Source organism: Pituophis catenifer, unplaced genomic scaffold, assembly GCF_029215685.1.
Source record: "Pituophis catenifer annectens isolate HBS135680 unplaced genomic scaffold, rPitCat1.0.hap2 SCAF_7, whole genome shotgun sequence".
Taxonomy (NCBI): Eukaryota; Metazoa; Chordata; class Lepidosauria; order Squamata; family Colubridae; genus Pituophis; species Pituophis catenifer.
In genome coordinates, this window is record NW_027256887.1 from 34,801,081 (window position 1) to 34,822,864 (window position 21,784).

Here is a 21,784-nt window from a genome sequence, read left to right on the forward strand (position 1 = left end):
GGGGGAGGACCATGTAGCCGCTCGACACACCTTCTCAATGGAGGCCTGTGTCACTCATGCTGCTGTGGTAGCCACACTCCTAGTGGAGTGAGCCGTTATTCAGCTGGGAGTTGGGAGGGCGTGAAGCCTCATATGCCTTGGCTATGCAGGCCCTCAGCCACCGACCCACCGTTAAAGGAGTGACCCTGTTGCCTAATGTTGATAGTTGGAATGAAACAAATAAGGATTCCATCCGTTGGAATGAAGACGTACGCTTGATATAAATACGGAGGACCCTTCTGACATCCAAGGTATGCCACCTGTGTTCAAGAACATGTCGTGGCTCCAGGCAGAAGTTTGGTAGGACCAACTCCTGTGCCCTGTGAAACCAAGTGTTTATCTTGGGAATTAAATAAAGGTCCAGCTGCAGGATAACTCTGTCCTGGTGAAAGATACATAAGTCATTGTCTTATTGACAAGGCCGCCAGTTCTGAGATCCTGTGAGCTGAAGTGATGGCAATGAGAAACGCCACCTTGAGTGTTAGAAAATGCAGTGTGGCTGACAGTAAAGGTTCAAAGGGGCCGACAGTGAGGGCTTGCAAAACCTTAGTCAGGTCCCAGGTGGGATACCTGTGAACAACTGGTGGGCACAAATTAGTACCTCCCCTAAGGAATCTGCGTACAGTGGGATGTCTAGAAAGTGATTCCCATGTTCCTAGGGAGAAAACAGAAGACAACGCCGCAACCTGTCTCTTGATGGTGTTGGGTGTCAACTCTTTATCCAACCCATCCTGGAGAAACTCCAGGACCTGGGCCACCGAGGCTCTCGATGGATCAACCTGTAGCCTGGAGCACCAGGTACAGAAGGAACGCCAGGTTGCATTGTATATTCTAGAAGTGGATTGTCATCTGGATGCCTGAATGGTGTGGATAACCCTGGGAGAAAAATGTTTGCACCTCAGGGCTCGCCACTCAACCGCCATGCTGTCAGTTGTAGCCACTGGGGTTGTGGGTGGATCAAGACCCCTTGGCTGAGATTGGATCCTGTTGTCCGGGATTCTCCAAGGCTGTTCTACCAATAGACTCATCAGGTCGGCAAACCAGGGCCTCCTGGGCCAATGAGGAGCCAGAAGGATCACCTCCGCCTTTTCCTCTAACAGCTTCCTGATGAATGCTGGAATCAGGGGAAGAGGAGGAAAGGCATACAGAAGGCCCGGAGGCCAAGGTGAGCAGAGGGCATCTATCCCCTCTGCTCCCCATGTACCTGCTGAAGTACCTGCTGAAGAAGCAAGGGAGTTGAGAATTCTCTGGAGATGCAAACAGATCCAGGACCGGAGTCCCGTAGTGATCTGACAGCCACTGGAACAGCGAGGGATGGAGGCACTATTCTGCTTGATCCACCGTTGTCCTGCTGAGACTGTCTGCCTGTATATTCAGAACCCGAGATGTGGTCGGCCCTCAACGAAAAAAGGTGTCGCCCTACTCAGCAACCCAACTGACCCGCTTCTGCCATGAGGGACCTGGAATGTGTCCCCCTTTGTTGATGTGTGCTTTGGCCATCACATTGTCTGTTAAGACTAATACATGGTGATCAGAGATTGAGCCCTTGAAGGCCTTGAGAGCCAAATGAACCGCTCTGAGCTCCAGCCAATTGATCCTATCGGTCAGGTTCTCCTGGGTCCACCTGCCTTGGGCTAGCATATTTTGGCCGTGTGTTCCCCAACCAAAAAGGCTGGCGTCGTCGTGATGGTGACTCGGAAGGGTTCCTTGAACAGGCAACCCTTGCGGACTGCTGTTGATGTCCACCACTGGAAGAAATGCCATATGGTTAACGGGAGTCTTACCTTGTCCTGAGAGTTGCTCCTGCTGGATCTTTGATATGGCAGGAGGAGCCATTGCAGTGTCCTGGCATGTAGTCTCGCCCATGGAACTATGGCAATGCATGACATCATTTTGCCGAGGAACTATGACGGGAGTGATAGAGGAACTGTCCTCATGGCTATGATACTCTTGGCTAGCTGAGGTATGCTGTCATGCCTCTCCGGAGAGAGGGAGACTTGGCATGTTGTTGTGTCTATTAGGGCTCCCCGATGGAGCAGATTGGTCGTTGGAGAAAGGTGACTCTTGTGGTTTATGGAGAAACCATGGTCTTGAAACTCTCTTATTGTGGTCCATAGATCTCTCTCCGCCGTCTGGCCAAAGAGGACTGGACCAAAATGTCATTCAAATAGCATTGGACTCTTATTGGGACCGAGTGCAGATGGACTGCCAAAGCCGCCAAAATCTTCGTGAAGTCTCTCGGTGCTGATGAGAAGCCAAACGGCATGGCTCTGTACTGATAATGTCTGTCCGAATAGGCAAAATGAAGGAATTCTGTGTGCTGGTTTGATCTGTACATGAAGGTATGCTTCTGTTAAGTCTATTGAGGTGAGGAAGTCACCCTCACGCATGCTGTCTAATATTGATTTGAGAGACTGCATTTTGAATTGTTTGAACTCCAGACACTGGTTCAGGCGCTTTAAATCTAAGATTGTCCTCCAGCCGCCTGAATTCTTTTGGATCACAAATAGGATCAAATAGAATCCCTGTCTGTGCTGTTCTTGAGGAACTGGCTCAATTGCCTGGATTTCCAGCAAGTGCTGGATTGCTGTCTCCACCAGGCACCGCCGGGAAGAGTCCCTGGAAACAAGACAACTGAGAAAAAAGTTTTGGGGGGGGGATTCCAGCACCAACCCTGATCTTATCGTGTTGAGAACCCATGTGTCTGAAGTTGTGGCCTCCCACTGTTGGAAATGGAGGCTGAGCCGACCCCCTATGGGTGGTGCGGCCCTGCAGTCACTTTGCTTGATGGTAAGGACAACCTCCTGCCCCTCGAAAGGGCCGCTTGCCCTGGGTTTGATGTTGACTCCTGAACTCTGACCTGTCTGGATGTCTCTCCTGTCAGTTAGGGTACTGTTGTTGAAAGTCTTGATAGTCACACTTTCAGGGGCCCAAAAGGGTTGCTTCCTATAATAAGGGGAAGACGGTGTTCCCCTCGCCGATAAAGGAAAGGCATGGCTTTACCCTTGCCTTTGGTGTCCACTAGGATAGGTTCCAGAATTTCTCAGAATAATTTGTTACCTGTAAAGGGCGCTGAGGCTAATTTCCATTTATTCTTATTGTCGGCCTGCCAGTGCTTAAGCCAGAACAGGCGACGAGTGGTAATTGATGATGCTATGGACTGTGAAGCGAACTTGGCTGCATTCAATATCGCATCAGCTGAGAACTCAGCAACCGCAATTAATTTATTTTTATCTTGGTGTACCCTCAAATCTTCTGGTGGAATGTGTTCCTGCATCTAACGGAGCCAGAGCAGGGAGGCACGATTAAAGAATGAAGCCGAAGTGGCAGCTTTCACTGCTCAGGCAGCCACCTGATGGGACTTACATAACAACACCTCAGCTTTCTTGTCATCAGATCTCAGACAATCCATTGCATCCGTTGGAATCAGAGCAACCGATGTCACTGGCTTGTTTACTGTGGGTACCTGCAAACTGTCAGCCAAATATGGAGCTACATTATTTAGCTTTTGTTCAGTTCTGGAAGGGGGTAGTCCTGCCCCCGGATTATGCCATTGCAGTTTAACTATGTCTAAAAATAGTTTGGGCGATGGTACCACCTCAGCCTCAACTGCTGGCTCTGTAAAGAGCAAGTTACCAGAACCCCATGGGGTGGGGTCAGGTTCTGTGACTGCCTCAAATTCCATGTTTGTAATGGATTTGGCCTTGCGAAGCAAGGGTTTGAAAAGATCTGGTTTGAAAAGGCCTGTAAAAGGAGAAGGCTCTGAATCTTTCCCTTCATCCTCAGAAAAGGCCAGCAGGTCCTCCTCCTCAGCCGAGGAGTCTCCACTTCTAATTGAATGGGCCCCAGATGGAATACTCTGAGGCCCCATTCAATCCTCTTAAAGAACAGGTTGCAACCCTGTAGGCTGATGGATTGGAACCCCTGGAGAAGCTTGGTTCCTTTGCTGTAAACCAATGGCTATTCCCTGGGTAATAGCCTGAGAAATCAGTTGCTGCAAATGTGCAGGCATTGCTGACATAGTTTCCTTCTGTGGGCGGATCCCCGCTGCAGTCAGAGTAAAGGAAGCCTTGGGGCCTGAAGTGTATGACTGTGCAAAACTTGTTGCAGACAAATTGGGATTTGCAAATGCAAAGGCCTCAGCCCTATCCAAGACATCTCCTAAAGTGGGAGAGGAAGACTCCCTGGCATAAGAGGCTGGTTGCAATTGAGCCGGATCATTTGTGGGATCCAATGGCTCCTGTCCTTGAGGGCGGGAAAATTCCGTCCCTCCTCTGGGGTTCTCACTTCGCTCCTGGCTTTCTTTAGCCTTCTGAAGCTTAGCCAGCTCTTTTTGCAAGGCCTTTTGACATCTTTCTGTGTCTTTTTCGGCCAATTTGGAGCCCCTCTTGCCACTCGAAGTGGCTGCCTGGCTTCTCGTAGTTGTTCCTTTGGCTGCAGCTCTTTGGCTGTAAGCCCCTTGTTTCTGGCCCAGGGAGGAATTAGGGCAAGTCCTCTTGTCCCCTTTCTGGGCCTGCTGGCTGGTGGAAGGCGTACGCAATGCCATTTTCCCCGTTTAATAAAGGCAAGCCACTTGCAAAGAGCTGAGACTGCTGCGGCTCTAAATAGTGTTCCCACCACTTCACAGTGTGCCCAGGCAGACTGGGCAGGGCCTGATTCCCCCTCTGCCGTCTGGTGGGAATGCCTTGCCCCATCCCCCGCTCTGATCGATGCCTGTTGAGGCCCTACCGCTGCCTCGCGGCGGCGGGGACTTCACCTTGGAAGCTGGAACAAGACTGCTAGCCGGCGGACCAGCTAGCGGTTTGATCGCTGAAGTGATCTTCCAAATAAGTATTGTAAATCTCATGCTTAGAAGATCACAGAGAGAAAGGTGAAGCCGTTCTTCGATCACGTCTGTTTGCAATGCAGACTAAGCCAAACTGGGGAAGCACCAGGTGAGGGAGGAGTGACCAGAGATGCAAATGAAGATCACGTGCTCAGTCTACATGCAGAACATAGAAATACTACCCACTCTGGATACTCTCAATCCAGCTCTAGGGAGAATCAGAGAGTTCATTGCCATGAGCTGCCATGTTGAACTTCCAGTGACCAGTATGAGAGAGTGAGAGTGATAACACCAAATTTAACAAACCTGCTCCCCTTTCACACCTGAGACCTTGTACCACTAACGAGTCACATGACACCAGGGAGGGAAAACAGCTACTTGGGCCCCATTTGGACATTATCACTTAGGGGGGTATTCACTTTTGCTTCCAGCAGTTTAGACATTAATGGTTGTGTGTTGCGTTATTTTGAGGGGACAGCACATTTACACTGTTATACAAGCTGTATGCTCACTACTTTATATTGTAGCTAAGTGTCATTTCTTCAGTGTTGTCACATGAAAAGACATACTTAAATATTTACAAAATGTGAGGCGGTGTACTCACTTCTGTGATAGACTGTAACTATAGCCCAGCAACAACAGCCAGCCAATCAAACAGTCTGAAATCAGACCATGGCTCAGAAATATCCGAACAAACAACATTCAGACTAATTTGCATCTCATAAAAAACAAACCGTATTTAAAGTCCTGTGTTCTGACGGATGAGCACAATTCAAAATACACTGAAGATGTCTCCCGGAATTGGGATGAAATGTTTGCAACCAAATTGCCAAGTTCAGAGCTCAAACCAACAGCCTAGATAACTAGCCAATCAACCAGACATCATGGTAGTAGAAAAGATCAAAGGGCAACAGTGATGATAGATGTAGTGGTGCCAAGTGACATAAACATCAGGAAGAAAAGAGTATGAGAAACTGGAGAAATACCAGGGCCTGAAAGAGGGATTAGAAATGATGTGGAAAGTAAAGGCCAAAGTGGCCCCAGTGATATTAAGAGCACTCAAGCCCATGACTCCTATGCCAGAAGAGTGGCTCCAACAGATCCCAGGAACAATTTCAGAGTTCTCTGTCCAGAAGAGCGCAGTGCTAGGATTAAATAAAATACTGCAAAGAACTCTCAAACTCCTAGTCCTCTGAGAGAGGATCTCAGATTGAGGAAGAAAATCATGCTTATTCATAGCTTTCTGGAATCTTATCATAAAAATGGCTTTTTAACACCTCAGTTCTTTAGGTTAAATGTTGTACAGCATCATCTAATGTAGCAAACAAATTGAAGTGTTATAGGTAATTACCTACCTATAACATTTCAATTTGTTTTCCTGCATTTACTTGCAAAATGCTGCTAGATACTGTACCTCCATTTTCTAAAATTAGGGTATCATCTACTCAGCATTTTAGAAGCTGGAAGAGAGAAACAGAATTGTATTTCATCTGCTTACTGATGACAACTCACCCAGATCACTATATTTCACAATACATCTCTATATTTACCCTTTTCCAGAAACCTATAAATACTTTATCACATCTAATACACATAAATAGAATCTGACCCAGAATGATAAAAAAAAAAAAGATTGAATTATGTTCCAAAGAGCAAATGGCTCCCATCTTTTCAAGTATCTTACTTGTTTAGAATGTATTAGCTGAAAGGTATGTATAACAGGAATCAGACCAATCTCAATCTCAATCAATCTCTCTCTCTCTCTCTCTCTCTCTTTCTCAAGTCTAAACAAAAAGAATATTCCACTGTTTAATACAATGATCCATAAAGTTTGTGAACTTCTGTCACTACTTAACCAGTTTAAGAAGTTACCGTATTTTTCGGAGTATAAGACGTACCTTTTCCTCCCCTAAAAGAGGGTGAAAATTTGGGTGCGTCTTATACATGAACGTAGCCCTGCCCAGTCTGTGAAACAGAGGTTTCAGAAGTTGAAAAAAGCCTCTTAAAGGGAGGTTTCAGAGGCTGAAAAAAAAGCAAGATGCAGAGCTCACAACCAACGAATCTGTTGCTAAAGTTCACCTCTGGAAACAGCTGATTGGGGGTATTCCGGGAGGCCATCCACCCGCCAATCAGCTTTTTTCTTATTTTCCTCCCCAAAAACTAAGGTGTGTCTTATACTTCGGTCCATCTTATAGTCCGAAAAATACGGTATTTTATTGACCATCATTCCCACAGAATAAATCTTCAAATGAACTGTAAAGTATATCTGGTCTTGGTCACTTTATGTTTTGTGCTCTTCCTTGCACAGCAGGAATGCAAAATCTTTGGCACTTCATAAAATGTTAAAGTATCTCCTAGCAGCCCAGCTAGCAAGATCAGTGAAGAGTGATATTAAGAGTTGCATTTCACCAATATCTGTACAGTCAAAGTTTCCCTATGGCTTGGCTTTGGATATTCTAAACTATTTTTTCGTTCCTGAAATAAATAAGCTTAGAGAAGATTGCTGCCTACATCTTCTACACTATTGAGGTAGCATATGGTAAATCCATCCTTTTATACAGGTTTTGGGGGGAAATGATCAGAGACTATGCCTAATATAAATTGTATTATTTTTCATCCACATCAGTTCTAAAACCAAATTCAGATAATAGATTATTCTGTGTCTGCTATCTATGACTTTAAATAGCCTGTCATAGTAGCAATCACATCCTGAACTACATTGAATAAGATGTGTATGCTGAAGTTTCCCAAGTCCAAAATACTTGAAGTGCCAAGTATCTTCAAGGACAGAGGTATTACATCAGGCAGGAAATGGACGTTGGTCTTACCTGATACGTCTGTTCTCAGCGTGGGGAAAAACGTCAGTCAGGATGGGAATTCGCCCAGTCTAGCCAATGACCGAGTCCTTCCAAAGCTAAGGCTCCGCCCCCTTGAGGCTGCCCCAGTTCTTCGATGAGGCGGAGCGATGGACTCGAAAGACGTGTCCTCTTGCAATGATAGACAGTTAATATAACCCCCCCCCCAAACCACCACCAGCACGTCTCCAAGGATGGGACTGACTGACGTTTTTCCCCACGCTGAGAACAGACGTATCAGTTAAGACCAACGTCCATTCTCCAGCTAGAGGGAAAAACGTCAGTCAGGATGGGGACATACCAAAGTTTAATGTCACCAGGGAGGGAAAAAGCAGGCCTGGAAAAACCTCAAGTGAGGTGGACCGACTGTAGCACTCTTCTGCCGAAAGCCGCATCCGAGGACGCGAAGGAATCCACCTTGTAATGTCTGATGAAGGGACTGATAGTCGTCCATGTGGCCGCTCAACAAACTTCCTTGATGGACGCCTGGGTAGCCCAGGCAGCCGACGTAGAGGCGCTTCGAGTTGAATGCGCTGTGATTGGCTGAGGAATTGGAGCGTTGGCTTGACGATAGACCAAGGCAATGGTGGATCTGATCCAGCGGCCCAAGGTAGAACTGGAGACCTTAGAGCCCATGGATGCTGGGTGGAAGGCTACAAACAGGGCCTCCGTCTTGCGGAGAGCTGCTGTACGAGATATGTAAATCTTTAACGCTCGGCGGACATCCAAGGTGTGCCATGATCTTTCCAGCCGATGAGCCGGACGAGGGCAAAAATCCGGGAGGACGAGTTCCTGGGCCCTATGAAAGGGAGAGCTCACCTTGGGCACAAACGAAGGGTCCAGCCGGAGTACCACCCTGTCGGTATGAAAGATGCACAAGTCCGCCCACACCGACAAGGCTGCTAGTTCTGAAATTCTGCGGGAGGAAGTAATTGCTACTAGAAACGTAACTTTCAGAGAAAGGAAACGTAAGGAAACCGAACGAAGAGGCTCGAAGGGCGGTGACATCAGGGCGGTAAGAACCTTATTCAGGTTCCACGTCAGAAAGCGATGTACGGTAGGTGGCATCAAATTTTTAGCTCCTCGGAGGAACGTTGTAATGACTGGATGATGAGAAATGGAATCCCTTGAGCCGCAGGAGAGTACCGAGGCAATGGCCGCCACCTGGCGACGTAAAGTGTTAGGTCGGAGCCCCCGTCTTAGACCAGCCTGGAGAAAGGACAGCACATCTATGATCGAAGCCGAGGTAGGAACGACCGGCACCGAGGAACACCAAGAGACAAAGGATCGCCATGTGGCCTCGTATATTCGGATCGTAGAAGGGCGGCGGGCAGCTTGAATGATGGAAACAATCTCTGGCAGAATCCTGGCCCCCGTCAGGAGCCGCTCAACCGCCAGATGGTCAAGCGAAGCCAAGCCGGGTTCGGGTGGAGAAGAGGACCTTGCGACAATTGGACCTTGGAGGCAGGGATCTGCCAAGGAGGAGCCACCGAGAGATCCATCAAATCCGCGAACCAAGGGCGCATGGGCCAGAAAGGGGCCACCAGAAGGAGCTGAGCCCGCTCCACTAGAAGTTTCCGTATTACCTTGGGAATCACTGGTAAGGGAGGGAAGGCGTAAAGCAGCCCCGAAGGCCATGGGCTGCGGAGAGCGTCCGTGGCTTCCGCCTGGAGGTCCAGGAACCTGGAAAAATAACGGGGAAGACGATGATTAACACAGGAAGCAAATAATTCCAGAACTGGGCACCCAAATCTGGAGACAATGTCCTGAAAAAGAGAAGGAGAAATTGTCCACTCGCCCTGATCCACTTGCGAACGGCTGAGGGAGTCAGTCTGTACATTCTCGGATCCCGAAATGTGAGCTGCCCGAATGGAAGCGAGATGCTCTTCTGCCCAGAGGCCGAGTAGAAGGGCCTCGTCCATCAGAGCCCGAGACTTAGTGCCCCCCAAACGGTTGACATGGGCCTTAGCTGTAGTGTTATCCGTTAGTACTAGGATGTGCTTGCCTTCCACCACATCCTGGAAATGCAGTAAAGCGAGTCGAATGGCCCTTAACTCCAAAAAATTGATGCTAAGTTGCGACTCCTGGAGGGACCACCAACCTTGGGCCATATGATGGAGAAGGTGGGCCCCCTATCCGGACAGACTCGCATCTCTGGTAAGTTGCAGTAAGAGAGGGTCCCTGAAGCAAGATCCTCGGGACAAAGTAGGGGAAGTCCACCATTGAAGGGAACGAATAACCTGAGCTGGAATTCGAATTCGACGGGGAGAGCTCTCCAGCCGCGCTTGTTGATAGGGGAGCAAGAGCCACTGAAGGGCTCTACTATGTAGGCGTGACCAAGGTGTGATACCAAACGTAGACACCATCATGCCCAATAGTCGGGAGAGCGTTGAAACTGTAGCCGAACCCGAAGACAGGCATTTGTGAGTCAGAAAACGTAGATTGGCCCGGCGCTCCGGAGAAAGGCTAACCGTAGAGGATGCCGTATCAATGATAGCCCCCAAATGCAGGATACTGGTGGAAGGAGCCAGGTGACTTTTGGTCCAGTTTATTGAGAAACCATGAGCTTGGAGGGAGGACAGGACAAAGGATAAGTCCTCTTGGGCTGAACGCAGTGATGAGGACATGACCAAAATGTCATCTAAATAAAATTGAAGCCGAATCGGGCGGGAGCGAATATGTCCAATCAGTGCCGCCATAACTTTAGTAAATATCCTAGGGGCCGAAGACAGCCCAAAGGGTAAGGCCCTATACTGGTAGTGCTCTCCCTTAAAGGCAAAAAGGAGGAATTGGCGATGGGCAGGCAAGACAGGTACATGCAAATAAGCCTCCGTTAAGTCGATGGAGGAAAGGAAATCAAGAGGTCGAATCGATTCAAGAATCGATGCCAGAGACTGCATCTTGAACCGGCGATACTTAATGTGCCAGTTCAAAGATTTCAAGTCTAAAATGGGACGCCAACCCCCCGAAGCTTTCTGTACAACAAAGAGACAGGAGTAAAACCCGTGCCCTTGTTGAGAGACAGGAACCCGTTCAATGGCGGCAATCTGTAAGAGGTGTAAAATAGCCTCCGATATCCTCCTTGACTTAACAGGGTCCCGAGAAACAGGACACGTGAGGAACCGGAATGGGGGAGGGGATGAAAATTCCAAAGATAAACCCAGGGAAATGGTGTTAAGGACCCAACTATCTGAAATGGAGGAAGCCCACTGATCTCTAAACAATGCAAGGCGACCCCCAATCGGAGACTTAAAGATATCCTTATCGAGACCTACGGGTCCAACGGCCCCCTCTACCCCCCCCCCCCGATTTGATCTACGAGGGGGAAATCTGGATCCCTGTCTAACCTGGGAATCAGGCAAGGGTCTGGAGGAGAAAGGACGCTGAGCTCGAGGCTGGAAGTTGGAAGAACCCGAGGCCCGAAAGGACTGAAACTGTGAGGACAGGAAACGAGCATCATAGCGGCAAGAAGCTGGAGGTAGAATTTTTCGCCGATCTCTGGTTTCCACGAGGAGAGGATCTAAGGAGGATCCGAAGAGAGACCCACCGGTATAGGGAGAAGAGGCGAGCTGCCATTTACTACGCATGTCGGCTTGCGAGCTTCTGAGCCATAAGAGGCGTCGCGATGTCACGGTGGATCCAAGGGCCCTGGCTGAGAAACGTGCTGAATTTAACGTGGCGTCCGCCGAATATTCCAGAGCTGCAGCTATCTTATTCAAATCTTGATGAGATCTCGTATCCGAAAGGGGAAGTCTGGCTTGCAGTTGTTTAATCCAAAGCAAGGCCACTCTGTTGAAAAAAGAGGCTGACATAGAGGCGCGTATAGCCCAGGCCGTAGCATGGTACCCTTTCAGAAGGGTCTTCTCTGCTTTTTTGTCCTCAGGCCGAAGGGAATCTTCAGGGGGCCCCGTGGGATGGGATGAATCAGTCAGTGCCACTATGGGAGGGTCCACAGTTGGTACTTGTAACATATCCGTCAGCGAAGATACAGAATTGTACAGTCTTTTATCTAACCCATTGGGACTAGGGCCAGCCCCTGGTAGGGTCCACTGCCTTTGCAGGACATCGGTAAATAATTTAGGCGCCAGGATAGTTTCCGGGTCACTGGTGGGCTCCGCAAACATGGCAGCCGTAGGATCAGATGTTGCCGAAGCAGAAGAAGCTGAAGGCGGTGATCCCAAGCGAGTGACTGCAATGGCCTTAAACAGAAGAGAACGAAAAAGGTGTGGTTTGGACAACCCAATAAAGGCCGGTTGGTCAGGCCCCAATCCTTCATCATCTGACCAGGCTTGATCTTGAAAATCCTCCCCTTCGGAGACCGAAGCTTGGTCCAGAGAAATCTGAAGGTCAGATTGGCCATGGTCCAGAGGGGCTTCATCCCGGACAGTTGAAGGGGCGTGCAACGGAGCCCCTGAAGAAGGAGGAGCAGGGGCCTGGGTCAGGCAATCAGTAATAGTTTGGCGTATAGCCCTAGCAATAAAAGCCTCCAAGGAATCAGACATGGGGGTAGGAGGCAGAGGAGGAGGAGGAGGATGAGCAGGCAGTGGAGCCAAAGCTGGAGACGAAATAACCTCTGGAAGGGACTGAAAAAGCCTTTGGGGCTCAGAAGGAGATACCTCATGGGGAATCCCAACAATATCTGGAGAGAGCTCCCTCACTGAGCTAGGAGAGCGAGCCAGAGGTTGAGGCTGAGAAACAGGCCGTTCAGGTATAAAAGTCTGGGATTGAGCCCTTTGGAAGGCTTTTTCCAAGGCCTTATTTCTCCTTTGCTCCTCTCGAGAAGCCCCGGGAGCAGGAGCTTGAGAAATATTCTTTTTCTTGGACCGGGACTTCTTGATGGGGGGCGGAATGGAGGCTGAAGATCCTTCCAGTGGATCACTAAGATGGCGCCGGCGTGAATGTGAGGTGGTCGAGGGATGGCCCTGGCCGCTTTGCATGGCGTCCGCCATTTTGGAAGCCTTAAAACTTAGCCGGCGCTGAAATTCAAAGCCCACAAAAAAAGGGCGCGCAGAAGGGCGTTTCCAGCTATCCCCGACAAGCAGCAATTAAGGCCGTTAAGTATCCAGCAGAGCCTTCGCTAATGCCCAGGGGAATGAGAGCCCCAATTTAAGCAAATAATTTGACTGACGAAGCGCAGCCTAGTCGCTAGCTCAAAAGGCACTAAACGCGACTCCCAGGGCTACGCGCAGCTGCAGTTCATCGTAAAATGCTGCTAGGTCACGGCCGTTTAAACGCAGCAGAAGTAATCGGCCCAAACACACGGTCCCGGCTCCAGCTGACAGGCGCAAGCCTGCCGCTCGCAATTACTTGCCGATCTGCAACAGCGAGGGGAGTCTCTGTCTTTTTTCCAACAATTTTTGATTTTGCTGAGGAGGAAAAACAGTCTTTCAGATGGGGACACGTCCAGTCAGGCGAAGACCGAGATGAAGAACTGGGGCAGCCTCAAGGGGGCGGAGCCTTAGCTTTGGAAGGACTCGGTCATTGGCTAGACTGGGCGAATTCCCATCCTGACTGACGTTTTTCCCTCTAGCTGGAGAACAGGCTGATTTTTATATCAATAGAATCTCAGTCCTATTACATTCCAGCAATACTAGGTTGAAACAACTGGAATTAGAATCTGTCAAACAGATTTATAATTTTAATAAGTAGTACCATTACGGATTTTTATTCTAGCCTTATTTGAGAGGAAAAACTGAAAGAGCATGTTTTTATGAAAAAGGATAATGGCACGTACTACTCTTGACAATATACTTGTTGATCTTAGTCTTATGCAAACATTTGTAATGTGGAGCTCCACAAATAGTTAATGAATGGACCTGATTGATTTATTGTCAGGTCTCTGTTTTTAGAAACACTTTTCATATATCATGATTCTCAATAAAGGTTCAAGTTTAATGTAGTAACCTTTTCTCTATTGTCATTTATTAGAAATGATTTGAATTTCATTAGTAGTTTTTTATGGATGTTCTCATGCTGTGTTTGATAGCTGCCCTTTTTCTGGAATTTGAAATAAACGGGACTAATATAGGCAACCTGAATAACTGTAAGGCTTGTCTCTCTGTGTTGTAATAGTATGTGAATGTATCAGTATTTTTTTTTTCTAGAGTTACAATTATGAAAGACAAAGACACACGAAGAAGTAAAGGAGTTGCATTTATTTTGTTCTTGGATAAAGAGTCAGCACAAAACTGTTCTCGGGCACTTAATAATAAACAAGTAAGTGACAAGGGTATATTATTAAGTAACTTTTGAGATATTCTGAAAGCTAAAATTGTATTTATTGGTTTTTTTAGCTATTTGGAAGAGTAATAAAAGCAAGTATTGCTATTGATAATGGAAGAGCTGCAGAATTCATTCGAAGGAGAAATTACTATGACAAGTCAAAATGCTATGAATGTGGAGTGAGTAAATGTTGATGTTTTTGTCATGTTCTTAACTAATGCCATCCACTGAAACTATACATACTTGGGTTATCAGTTGATAGTCAGTTCAGATAACTTTTTAAACTACATACAACGCTACATTTTCTAAGAGTAATTATAAATGAATACAAATCTACTGTTTACAAGGTAAATTTATGAAGAAGTAAAAAGTAATCTCCAAATTCACCTTGTTCAATAGTATTTCCTTTCTCTTAAGGAAATAGGACATTTAAGTTATGCATGTCCAAAAAACATGCTAGGAGAGCGTGAACCTCCCAAAAAGAAAGACAAAAAGAAAAGGAAGAAAGTAATTGAACCAGAAGAAGAAATGTGAGTAAAATATGTACAACACATATTCCTATTCTCATTTACTAATTTATGTGCCTGCTCTATACAATTCAATATATGTGGGTTTTTCTGTTTCCTTTGTGCTGTTCAGAGAAGAAGAAAGTGAAGATGAGGGTGAAGATCCTGCTCTTGATAGTCTCAGTCAAGCTATAGCTTTCCAGGTACTAAAATAAATATTTAATGCATTATTCTCTTCCTTTTAAAGCAATTTAAGGGCCTCAGAATTTGCAGTTAATGATTGTTCTAATTTTTTTTCCATATAATAATTGCTAAGATTCTCATAAAAGGTTTTACTCATTCAGCTGAATGTGTCTCTGCATATACAGTGTATCATGATTCGTAACATACTTGGTTTCTAAGAAAATGGATATACTTTTATAAATACGGCCTCTCAGGCCACCAATAGATATACATTCTTATTTTCTTCTATTTACAGCTGAATTAAGCATATTAGGTTTTCCCCTTTGGTTTTACACAATGGCAATTAAATAAAAAATAGCTCATTTTAATTAGGGGTTTTGGAACATGGTTCCACATAGTGTTTTGAGAAATACAGGTAGTCTTCAAGTTATGAATGGAATGGAGCTTGGCCATTCCCTTCGTAACCCGAGGATTTGTGGAAGTGAATCTCGTACCTTGAATGGGATCACTCCCTCCTTTCGCCCATGCATTCAGTAATCGAATGTGAGGCTCATTAAGTGCACATGAGGTATTTCAGGATGGGGAAGGCCATGGGGGGGGGGTTAGGCCACCAAAGACCACCCAAGGCCTCCTTGACCCACTGAAATACCTCATGCTTCCCACAATTGCTCCCCCCCACCAAACCAACCTGCCGTGCCAGGTCACTTACATTGTGAAAATTTAGCAAGCAGTCTCCTCTCCAGCCTCTCAGCCACGTGCACCCCTATACAGTTCCGTTTGGGCCTCCACAGGCCTCACCCTGATTGCAGGTCGAAATGGAGTTTCCAAAGGATGGATTCAGCCCTCCGACACTCTGTTTGGGCCTCCACAGGCCTATTGCAGTCCGAAATGGAGCTTCCGAGGGGCGGAATTATTGATTATGAATTATGGCAGAACATTTATTTCTTACTTTTTGAGTATCTTACTTAATATGCAAGCTGATTTAATTATCAAGTAATAGAGTCATGATTTCATATACAGACTAAATTCATATATCAAAGGATATGTGAATGTACTATGCATGAACAGTATATATGAATATATATGAACATAACCTGTGCACATTGTCCATGTGTGTGATTAAAGAATGAGTGTGAGATTAAGGAATGAGCACATATGAACATATATCAGAAGGATACATGTACATACACCACAAGGAACTATATTGATAGTTCATTTTCTGCTTGGTTGTTTTCATCTGGTATTAATCCCTGCTTATGTGCATGGTGGCTTGCATAGTTAGGACACTGGCTTGACAAACAGCAAGTTCATGTTTGAGACCCGAGTGCTCCCATGGGACAAAGTGATCTCCTGTCCTTTGCTCTAGCTCCTGCTGGGGACATGAAAGGACCCCCCAACTGGGTCCCCTGGACAACAATGTCACCAGCTAATCCTTTCAACCTGGAAGCACCTTGATCCCTCCAACACCAGTGCAATGAGAATCTCTGCTTATCTGGCTGTTGGCTGCAGGAAAGAATGTGTTGTGATATTTCTGTTTACTCAGCCTTTTTATTGTCTCTTGAATAGGGTGTAAATGTGTCTATTGATGGCTGATATGTCAAGAATGCCAAACTTCCAGGAATTCCCTAGCATTTGGGAATTTAGCTTGGTCTAGTATGCTCAGTTTCCCAGCTGAGTCTATCCGTGTGTTGTGAGATTAAGGAGTTTTGATTGTGTCTTCTGACTGTTAGTTGGTGCTCATGGATATCCTCGCCTAATGTTTTGCCTTTTCTGTCTGTCCCATACAGCAACTGTTACAGTCCTTACAGTGTATGTTGTAGCTAAGCCCTATTCTTTGTTCTTGGGCTACTGGGTCATTTAGTTTACTTACAATGTTTTGGAGGGCTTTAGTTTTGTAGGTTTTGGTGATGCTGTATCGATATATATATATAAGTGAAATACCACTCACGCACCATCACAAAATCTCCAGAACCATAAAGCCTACAAACTTGAAATTTGCCACATATGTTCCTCTTGGCTTATAGGTGCTCACTAAGAAAGGATTTTTCGAAATGACCATCAGAGCATTAGTATTTCCTATATTATTATTAACACACTCTGATCCTAAAGAGTTCTACTCCCCCTCCCCACCTGAAAAGAAATCTGTTCCAAATGCAAAACAGAAGCAGAGGAGTTTCAGTTTCAGTTTTACTTTCACAGCAGCAAGCAGGGGATAGGATAGGGGAGGTTTCTGTGGGGCAAGGCCGAGTGAGAAAAGGGGATAGGATCAGTGGTGGGATTCAATTTTTTTAATAACCGGTTCTGTGGGTGTGGCTTATTTGAGTGGGCATGGCTAGCTGATTATGTGACTGGGTGGCCATGGCTATGTGTACAGGGACTACTCAGAGGGCTGAAAAAGTCATTTCTGACCGGTCCTTGCACTTTTGACTGATCCTCACACTTTCATAAGTGTCACGCTTACCACGGATGCCAGCCTGTTTGGGTGGGGCGCCCATCTGGAATCATTCCTTGCGCAAGGCACTTGGTCCCCTCTGGAACGCCGACACAGCATCAACTGGTTGGAGCTCCGAGCAGTGCGGTTGGTCTTGTCTCATTTTCTCCCTCAGGTGCGCAAAAAACATTCTCATTCTAACAGACAATATGGCCACAAAGGCCCATGTCAATCGACAGGGGGGCACGTGGTCCAGGGAGATGATGGCGGAGACAGAAAGGTTGATGTCTTAGGCGGAACAGCATACCCTCTCACTAAAAGCAGAGCACATATTGGGCAAGGCCAATCTGCAAATGGACTACCTCAGCAGGGGTCACTTGGATCCATCGGAGTGGCGATTGTATCCCCAACTGTTTCACGACCTTTCCGCCAAGTTCGGGATTCCAACCGTCAACTTGTTCGTGACGTCTCAAAACGCGCAGCTTCCACGATATTTCACCCACTTCCCTTCTCCAGGCGCAGAAGGCCACGACGCCCTCCGCTCCCCGTGGCCCAAAGGTCTCCTCTACGCATTTCCCCCGCTTCCGGTCATTCCCAGGGTGATCCGGAAGGTGATTCTGGAACAGGCAGATCTTCTCCTGGTGGCGCCTCATTGGCCACGAAGGGCGTGGTTCGCCGATTTGATGGACCTTTCTGTCGAGGCCCCATGGCGCATTCCTCGCAACCGAGTGTCCCTTAGCCAAGGTGTCATTCTCCACCCGAATCCAGATTTGCTCCAGTTGACCGTCTGGCGCTTGAAAGGATCATCTTAAGGAAGGATAACCTTTCTGCTGGAATCATCTCTACCATTCAAGCGGCCAGGCGGTCTTTGACCGTACGCATTTACAACGTGTCCTGGAGGACCTTTGCGCAGTGGTGCGCTTCCAACCTTGTGGATCCTACGTTGGCTTCCATCTCCAACGTTCTCCAATTTCTGCAGACTGGTTTCAACAAAGGCTTGGCTCCGTCTACTCTTTGACGGCAAGTGGCAGCTTTAGCTACCGTCTTGACTGGTGGTGGTCAACAGTCTTTCTCTCATGATCGTAGGATTAGATCCTTTTTGCACGGGGCTGCGAATTTATGTCCGACCGTAATACACCGTTATCCTACCTGGGATCCTACCCTTGTATTGCAAGCTCTCACATCAGCGCCTTTTGAGCCCCTGGGTTCGGCTTCCTTGCGTTACTTGTCCTTGAAGATGGCTTTCCTCCTGGCGGTGACATCGGCTGGCAGTCTCTGAGATTGCGGCGCTCTCTATTCGCCAGGATCTTTGTGTCTTCTTCCCAGATCATGTAGTTCTTGGGCTCGACCCAGCGTTTGTGGCCAAAATCAATTCTAGATTCCACTGGGCACAAGAGATCGTTCTACCAAATTTTTGTCCAGACCCACGCCATCCGCTAGAAAAGAAGTGGCATACTTTGGACATCCGCAGGACTCTGCAGCATTACATCCAATGTACCTCTTCGTTTAGGAAGATGGAGGCCTTGCTGGTGTCCTTTTTGCCCTCATCAATGGGACAGAAGGTCTCTTCTGCTACTGTGGGGCGATGGCTTAAAGCCTATATTTCCAAAGCCTATGAGTTGCAAGGGGGTTCCATTCCGGATGGGATCTTACCATATTCGACATGGAGTGCTGCCACTTCTGTGGCCTGGGCTACTCAGGCTTCTATAGATGACATCTGTTGGGTGGCCACCTGGTCCTCCCTTTCCTCCTTTATTCGACATTACCATTTGGATGTTTTTGCTTCTGCCGACGCTTCTTTCGGCAGACGTGTTTTACAATCTGTAATTTCCCCCTATGTTCAGGGGATGGCTCCGGTTCCCGTGAGCTTGGGCATGTCCCATGAGTAGGATTGTCGGAGCAGCGAGTCAGGAAAATGGACGTTGTCCTACCTGAATGTCCCTTTTATCCTCGCTGCGACGACAATCCGGCCCGCCCATTGGTCAGCCATCCCCTGCCATGGTTGGGTTTTCCTTTTATTACCTCTGCAGTCCTTGTTGGAGTTTGGAGGTGCTGTTCATCGACTTCTCTGGTCTTCGCCGGTTGGAGATACTTCGTGAAAAAGACTGATGGTGTGAGGCAGAGTGGGCGGGACCAGGACTGCAGGGGAGAAAATTATGAGCACTCAGTTGAACCAATCAGAAGAGAAGAACCATCCTCATATTTATGCCCATTGCAGCATTCTTAACAACCATGTCACTCATTTCACAACTGCTTCTCTTCACCATGGTGACAAAATAGGGCAAAAAAACATAAAATGTGAGGACAGTCATAAGTGCGAGGACTGGTCAAAAGTGCGAGGACTGGTCAAACATAACTTTTTCAGCCCTCTGAATAGTCCATATGCAGATAGGGACTACCCAGAGGGCTGAAAAAAGTGATTTCTGACAGTTCCTTGCACTTTTTTCTGACTTTTTCCTTGCACGGCTCGGGAGTTCATGTCTTCCATGACGGCCATGGACCTGACCCAGGTAGTTCAAGGCCCCACCCACTTGGGGAATCACACTCTGGACTTGATTTTTGTCTTTGATCAGTGGCTGAATGATCTAAGAATAGGGGATATAGACATCAAGCTCTTGTCATGGTCTGATCATTCTCTCCTTCACATGGGCTTTCAAGTCACTTCCACCCACCGCAGGGAGACGGAACCAACCAAATGGTTCCATCCCAGGCGCTTGATGGACCCCGAAAGGTTCCTGATGGAGCTTGGGCCATTTCCTGAGACTCTGGCTCACAACTCGACTGAGGACCTGGTGGTCGCCTGGGACAGGGCGGCTACTGGGGCCTTGGACCGCGTTGTGCCTTTGCGGCCTCTGACCCAATGCCGATCTCGTCTAGCTCCTTGGTTTTCCGAGGAACTGAGAGAGATGAAGCGTTGGAAAAGACGCCTGGAGAGCGATTGGAGGACAAGCCGATCTGAATCTGACCGAACACAGGTGAGATCTTATATTAAGACCTACCTAGTGGCGATAAGAGCGGCGAAGTCTAGCTACTTCTCCGCTCTTATTGCATCTGCAGAGAACTGCCCAGCTGCGCTGTTTAGGGTGACCCGCTCCCTACTTCAGGTGGGGGTACGGGAAGATCCCTTAAAGGGTCAAGCTGAGGATTTTGTACAATTCCTGCATGATAAAGTCGCTCAGATTCGGGAAGGCCTGGACTCCGATTGGGTAGATCCAGGGGAGGAGACGGGGGCAGGTCTTGAGAGCGTTATCTGGGAAGAGTTTGACTCTGTGGCTCCTGAAGACATGGACAGGATTCTGGGCAAGCTTAACGCTTTATTGGACCCGTGTCCCTCCTGGTTGGTACTGGCGTCCCGGGAGGTTACACGAGGCTGGCTCCAGGGGATTATAAATGCTTCTCTGAGTGAGGGTGTCTTTCCCGCCGCCTTGAAAGAGGCGGTTGTGAAGTCCCTCCTCAAGAAGCCTTCCCTGGACCCGGCTATATTATCAAATTATCGTCCAGTCTCCAATCTTCGCATTGTTGCGAAGGTTGTTGAGAGTGTGGTGGCGCGACAACTACCCCGATACCTGGATGAAGTTGTCTATCTGGATCCGTTCCAGTCGGGCTTCAGGTCACGATACAGCACGGAAACGGCATTGGTCGCATTGGTGGATGATCTCTGGAGGGCTCGGGACAGAGGTTGCTCCTCTATTCTGGTCCTATTAGATCTCTCAGCGGCTTTTGATACCATCGACCATGGTATGTTACTGCACCGGCTGGAGGGGTTAGGAATAGGGGGCACCGTGCTTCGGTGGTTCTCCTCCTTCCTCTCTGACCGTTCGCAGTTTGTGTTGGCAGGGGGGCAGAGGTCGACCTCGAGGCACCTTATTTGTGGGGTGCCGCAAGGGTCAGTCCTCTCACCCCTTCTGTTCAACATTTATGTAAAACCGCAAGGCGAGATCATCCGTGGTTTTGGGGTGAGTGTTCATCAGTATGCTGATGACACACAGCTATACATCTCCACCTCAGACCACCCCAATGATGCCCTTGCTGTGATGTCCCGTTGCCTGGAGGCCGTGCGGATCTGGATGGGGAGAAACAAGCTCAGACTCAACCCCTCCAAGACCGAGTGGCTGTGGCTTCCGGCGTCCCGGTATAGTCAGCTGGTACCATCACTGACAATAGGGGATGAGATCTTGCTCCCCACAGAGAGGGCCCGCAACTTGGGTGTCCTCCTGGATTCACGGTTATCTTTAGAAGATCATTTGACGGCCGTGGCCAGGGGTCCCTTTTATCAGGTTCGCCTGATCCGCCAGTTGCGTCCCTTTCTGGATCGGGACGCCTTGCACACGGTCACTCATGCCCTAGTTACCTCCCGTATGGACTACTGTAATGCTCTCTACATGGGGCTCCCCTTGAAAAGCACCTGGAGGCTCCAACTGGTCCAGAACGTAGCCGCGCGGGTGATTATGGGCGCAGCTCGTTACGCCCATGTAACACCTCTCCTACGCGAGCTGCACTGGCTCCCGGTGGTCTTCCGGGTGCGATTCAAGGTGTTAGTTATCACCTTTAAAGCGCTCCAGGGCTTAGGATCTGGGTACCTACGAGACCGTCTTTTGCCACCAATAGCCGCCCACCGACCAGTTCGTTCTCACAGGGAGGGACTACTCAGGGTACCGTCAGTCAAATTATGTCGACTGGCGACTCCCAGGGGAAGGGCCTTCTCTGTGGGGGCTCCAACCCT

At 48.0% G+C, this 21,784-nt stretch overlaps 1 protein-coding gene across 4 annotated transcripts in view; it reads left to right on the top strand.

Moving 5' to 3' along the window:
* ZCRB1 (zinc finger CCHC-type and RNA binding motif containing 1) overlaps positions 1–21,784 on the top strand; it is an 81,711-nt gene that overhangs the window by 49,114 nt on the left and 10,813 nt on the right. For 3 of the 4 annotated variants that reach the window (XM_070946927.1, XM_070946926.1, XM_070946929.1), the window contains 4 exons: positions 13,824–13,935; positions 14,013–14,120; positions 14,359–14,471; positions 14,581–14,650. In XM_070946927.1, coding sequence (XP_070803028.1) covers positions 13,824–13,935; positions 14,013–14,120; positions 14,359–14,471; positions 14,581–14,650 — 403 coding nt within the window. The remainder of the gene's footprint in view (positions 1–13,823; positions 13,936–14,012; positions 14,121–14,358; positions 14,472–14,580; positions 14,651–21,784) is intronic. The other variant, XM_070946928.1, reaches the window with a different exon arrangement.